General features: G+C 53.1%; 1 protein-coding gene across 1 annotated transcript in view; it reads left to right on the top strand.

Annotated features, from left to right (window-relative positions):
* The first annotated feature begins 234 nt into the window (after positions 1-234).
* LOC119283436 overlaps positions 235-5,947 on the top strand; it is a 15,671-nt gene continuing 9,958 nt past the window's right edge. The window contains exons 1-2 of the mRNA XM_037562989.1: positions 235-372; positions 534-656. Of these exons, the coding sequence (XP_037418886.1) occupies positions 235-372; positions 534-656 (261 nt within the window). The remainder of the gene's footprint in view (positions 373-533; positions 657-5,947) is intronic.

The raw sequence follows: 5,947 nt of genomic DNA, 5'->3' as shown, positions 1-5,947 counted from the left end.
TGGTCGGACCGCACCCCACCTGGTCGAACCGCACCGGGTCGCTCCTGTCTCCTCCCTCCCGCAACCCATATCCTCTCGCTCTCCGCTTCCTTATCCTCTGGCTCTCCGCTTCCTCTCCTCCGAACCCTAGCGAACTCCCGTCCGCGCCGCCACCGTCGCCTTCCGCCGCCGCAGCCATTGCCGACGCCCTCCTCCGCCTCCTCTGTCTCCTCCTTCATGTCGTCTTCCAGCTCCATGCGCTCAGTGCTGCGTGGCCGCTCCGTTGTTGTACCACTGATCGGGTGCCCGGATTGCGGCGAGCAGGTGAGGTTCTACCGGTCTAGCACCGATGAGCACGATGGATGGATCTTCTACAAGTGCGTGAACCACCATGTAAGTGCCAGTTCAGTAGATTCATGCCATGTCAGCTCACTTTAGTAATGAAGCAGAGTAGCTGGTTAACTAATGCAGTAGTTTAGAGCAATGCAGTAGTTGAATCATTAAATCTGTAATTTTCTGGAGTTGGTTAACTAATTTTGCCACTGATTAATTAGGTCACTTGTGATTTCTGGCACTGGGAGCTTGAGTATGTGCAGCATCTGGTTGAAACAAGGCGTCTGGTTGGTGATGCTGCTGTAGATGCAATTGGTGCTGTTGAGGACAAGAGGGAAGAGCTTGTGTCGTGGTTCTAAGCCTGACAGTAGAGTGGGGGGTAGGTATGGAGAGGCAAGGTCCTAGCTATGGAGAGGTTGTAAACACAGGGGATGTACGAGTTCAGGCCCTTCTCGGAGGAAGTAAAAGCCCTACATCTCGGAGCCCAGAGGCGGTCGAGTGGATTATATGTATACAAGTTACAGGGTGCCGAACCCCTCTACCTGTGGAGGGGGGTGGCTTATATAGAGTGCGCCAGGACCCCAGCCAGCCCACGTAGGAGAGGGTTTAAGGTGAGTTAAGTCTGGGGCGTTACTGGTAACGCCCCACATAAAGTGTCTTTACTATCATAAAGTCTACTTAATTACAGGCCGTTGCAGTGCAGAGTGCCTCTTGACCTTCTGGTGGTCGAGTGAGTCTTCGTGGTCGAGTCCTTCAAGTCAGTCGAGTGAGTCCCTCGTTGGTCGACTGGAAGGTGACCTCTTCTAAGGGTGTCTTTGGGCAGGGTACTTAGATCAGGTCAGTGACCCTACCCTAGGTACATGACCCCATCATTAGCCCCCGAATGGATTGAGGCTTCGAGTGAGGAAGGAGTTGATGTTGTTTCCGATTAACTTTTGCACACTGGTCGTGCGTTGTCCTGGACCAAAGAATCTCTTCGTTGATAGTGACCAACTTGTCTTCAGTCGACTCGATCCATTCTCTTCTTTCGTCGAGTGATCTTTCGGGCTTTGACGATTTCCGAGCGACGGATCGCAGGAAATCCCGCGTCTGACAGACTGGTCTGCCGTTCGCGGATTCTGCGGGATGCGAAATTTGGGGAAGCGCGCGAAACGGAGCGGACCGCGGCGTTCGGATGGGACGGGATATAGATGCCTCGATCCCCGCGCCGCTTTCTTCGCCACGTATCCCGCCTGCATAACTGTTCCTGGATATGATTAGATCGACGGGCCCACCTGTCATCCACTCAGAAGGGACCTTATAAATGCGCCCGGCGAGGGTTTTTTGTACAGTGCCTCAGCATTCTCTTTCTCTGCTCCCTTCGTCTCCGCCCGACGCGCTCGCTCTCGCCTCCGCCCAACCTCTCCTCGCGCATCTCGCCGGCAACCATGGCCAAGGAGAAGACGACGGCGCTGGAACGCGCGAAGAAGGCGTTGGCGACGGAGAAGGCGAAAAGGAGATCCACCAGCCGCGGCGGGTCTTCGTCTAGATCCCGCCTGCCGAAGGGCTGGGTCCAAGGAGATTGGATCCAGTCGACCATCACAGAGAAAGACCTCCTCGACATGGCCAACGAGGGCTTGATCCCCCATGGAGCTGCGAGGCTTCCGGGGAAGGAGTGGCAGCCCCAGCCAGAAGAGGGTGAGTGCGTGCTCTTGGCCACCCATGTTGATCGTGGATTTTCTTTGCCGCCGAGTATTTTCTTCCGTGGTTTCTTGAACTTCTTTGGAGCGCAGCTCCACCACTTTACCCCAAATTCTATCGCCTATCTTTCCGCGTTCGTGTCCATGTGTGAGGGTTTTCTGGGCTGTCGACCGCACTGGGGCTTGTTCAAGCATATATTCACGTGTCGCTCTCAGACCGTGAAGAAGGCGAGCCCAGGCGATGAAAGAACCTGAGTCGTCCAAATGTGTGGGGGCCTGGGGATCCAGGTGAGGAATAAGAGCACCTTCCCAGCCATGATTTTTCCCGAGTCAGTCAGAGGCTGGCAGTCGACCTGGTTCTACTGCCAGGATCAGTCGACGCCGGGGCAGTCGAGTGGACTCCCTCAGTTTACCATGGACCGAGTGAACAAGCCCTCCTCTCTGAAGTTGATTCCGGAGGAGAAAGCTGACGTGAAGATGTTGATGGAGCGCGTGGTACAGTTGGTTCGAGAGGGAGTGACGGGCATGGATCTCCTGGAGGTTTTCCTTAGGCGTCGTATCCAGCCCCTTCAGTTCCGGAGCCACTGCATGTGGTTGTACTGTGGGACTGAAGACGAGACTCGAGTCCATCCAGAAGCAGTCGACGATGTCACTCTGGAAAGATGGATGGCCGCCGTTACCAGAAACAAGGATAACCCACGCGGAGCCAGAAGGATTCCTCCACTCGACCACAACAGTGATCCAAACAAGGTATGCCTGCTCTGCTCTCCAATGTGTTCTTGTCATATTCATTTCTGTTTATTCTGCCAATTGGTCGATTGATCCTTGTCTTGATGTCTATCAGGCCCTCACCGAGCTGTACTCGATGCCCAATGGAGCACAGGCTCCGACTGAGGAGGGTGAGGCGAGTGGGGGCGAGAGCCAGGAGGAGGAGGAATGGGACTCGGACGTTGCTGAGGATGATGATGACGATGACGACGATGACGGTGATGAAGATGACGCTGAAGACGAGGAAGAAGAGGAGGAGGAGGTTGTACCACCGCGCTCAGAAAGGCGGTCGAAGCTTGTCCACGACCCTTCGACTGAACGTGGCAAGGGGGTTGCGACCGTTGCACAGTCGACCAAGCGCCCTCGGACCACCTCTCCGGCGCCGACTGAAAAGGCGCCGAAGCAGCCCCGGGCGGCTCCGTCGAAGCCGACCAAGCTCCTGCCGAAGATGAAGGTGTCCATCCCCACCATATCAGGGTAATCATGCTGCTTAAGTCTTCTTATTTTGTGTGAACTTTGTCTCTGGTTGACGCTGAAGTTAGTCGACTGATTCTTTGGAGTTGCAGTGCTGCTACTTCTGAGACCTCAGCCCGGGCTGATGACCATGAGATGGAGGACGCAGCAACCTCAAAACCAGGTACTATATTCTTAACGCCGTTTTTAGTCGACTGACTCATGATCTCTAATCCTGATTCTTCTCTGTAGCTCCACCCAATGTTGTTATCACTCTCCCTGATGATGATGAGGATGAGGAACCGCTGAAGCGCAGAAAGAGTAGGAAAGCGTCTGCCAGCAGGGTGCCCCAGGATGTGACGGTGCCTGAGACTCTGATTGCGGAGGAAGAGAATACCACTCGACACACTGTGTCCTTCACAGATCCACTGACGAGTGCTCAGCAGCCCTCCCTCTTCACGACGCACCACGTCCTAGAGGACCAAGCTGGCGCCGCGAAGGAGGCGATACGCCAGGCAGGGATCATGATGGAGCAGTTAAGGACCATCCGGGATGCGAGCCAGGCAGCTTACGACGCCAGTTCCGCCCTTCAAAGCAATGTTCAGGTCAGTCGACCACCGCCTGTTCTGTTAGGATATGCTATCAAAAACTTTTCTTTCCAGAATTTATAGTAGTCACCCAGTGGGTGTGTCGACTTAGACTCCGTGTTAGCGGGGGCACGCTGAGTGCACCCGCTAGGTGTAGTCCCCAAGGCTAAGGTCGACTGCTGGCAGTCGGCCTTAGGCTTTATAATTTAAGTCTTTGCGTCATTCGACTATGTCGAATGGATTTCGCAAACCGGTGGGGGCACGCTGAGTGCACCCACTGGGTGTAGTCCCCGAGACTGTGGTCGACTGCTTGCAGTCGATTACAGTCTTAAATAATACATCTCTCTCTCTCTCTTTTTTTTGAGGTCGACTGGTCGACTCTATCTTCGATAGGATTAGTGGGGGCACGCTGAGTGCACCCACTGGGTGTAGTCCCCGAGACTACGGTCGAATGCTTGTATTCGGCTGTAGTCTTAGAAACGTGTGATTTTTCCTTTTTCACTCGGAAGTGAATTATATTTGACATTTTAGTCGATTGGTTCTTCGCAGAACTCCTGTGATCTTGTGGCTCGCTACTCTGAGCTGGAAAACAAGCACGTTCAGCTCGAGCTGAATTTGAAGCTGGTTCAGGAGAAACTGACGAAGGCAAAGGAGGAGACCGAAGGTATGTTTGGTGAGACCTTGACGACTGATCTTCCCCTTCGTTTGTTTCAAAATCTGATCTTGCTGTAACTTGCAGGTAAGGTAAGGGAGGCCCAACAGAAGAAAGACCTTGAGCTAGCTGAGAAGATCAAGCTTGCTGACGAGAAGTTAGCTTCAGTCACCAAGCTTGAACAAGACAATACAAATCTGAAAGCTGCTCTTGGGATCGCCAACAAGGAGGTCAGTCGACTGAAAACTGATAAAGCTGCCCTGACCGACCAAGTCAGTAAGTTGACTGAGAAGACAAATGATCTGGAGGCCTTCCTGAGTGGTCTTGCCAAGAAGCTGTTTCTTATGCTTGAAGGTAAACCTCTATGCTCGGCAATCATTTCCAATAGTGATTTTTTCATTCGACCATCGCCTTGACTCGGTGATCGTCCTTGCAGAATTTTGTCAAAACTTTGAAGAAGAAACTAGCCGGCTGGAACCAAACCTCGACCCCGTCAATTCCCCGGTGAACGACGAAGTTGCCATGAATGTTTTCCGACTGGAGTCCCGTGTTGCAGCTGCCGTGGACTATCTTGCAAGGCTGAAGGTCGCCACATCTCGCATCGACTCGACGCTCTGGCCCGGGGAGACACTTCAAAATGACCTTGAGTCGCTGATGGCTCGCTTGAACACGATCCCTGGTCGAGTGCAGGAGTGGAAGAAGTCCTCGGCTCAATGCGGTGCAGATGTCGCTCTGTGTCTGGCCCGAGTCCACTGCAAAGATGCGCGAGAAGAGAAGCTGGCGGCCCTCCGGGTGGCCAACACCAAGAAACATGACTTCAGGTCCTTTATGGAAACTTTCCTTGCGTCCGCCACTCGGATCGCAGATGGAATTGATCTTGATGAGTTCGTTGCACCTTCCAGTCCTCCTCAGGAGGGGTAAAAAACTTCTTCTAAGCTCGACGCTTTAAATTTGCCTCGGTATGCCGAGTGGAGTTGTAACCGATAAACCTTAACGGGCTTAGCACCCGAGCACTTTCGGTTCCTTTAGGTATCGATCCGAACTTGAATTTGTCGTTTGAATATGATTGCTCTTGGCTCGAAATGTCTTTTGTAGGTTTAAAGCAGAGCGCTTACTGCAATCGACTTATTCCTTAGTCCACTTAGGTGAGCGCTGGGCTGCAGCTAAGCCCCCGAGTGGAAGCCTGGCTTACCACTCGGCAGGATTTTTATAACTTAGGCGAGTACTTGGACTGCAGCTAAGCCTCCGAGTGGAAGTCTGACTTACCACTCGGTAGGATTTTTGATTACTTAGGCGAGCACTTGGACTGCAGCTAAGCCTCCGAGTGGAAGTCTGTCTTACCACTCGGTAGGATTTTTATAACTTAGGCGAGTACTTGGACTGCAGCTAAGCCTCCGAGTGGAAGTCTGACTTACCACTCGGTAGGATTTTTGATTACTTAGGCGAGCACTTGGACTGCAGCTAAGCCTCCGAGTGGAAGTCTGGCTTACCACTTG

Source organism: Triticum dicoccoides, chromosome 4A, assembly GCF_002162155.2.
Source record: "Triticum dicoccoides isolate Atlit2015 ecotype Zavitan chromosome 4A, WEW_v2.0, whole genome shotgun sequence".
Classification (NCBI taxonomy): Eukaryota; Viridiplantae; Streptophyta; class Magnoliopsida; order Poales; family Poaceae; genus Triticum; species Triticum dicoccoides.
This window is presented reverse-complemented; position numbering and strand designations above follow the sequence as displayed.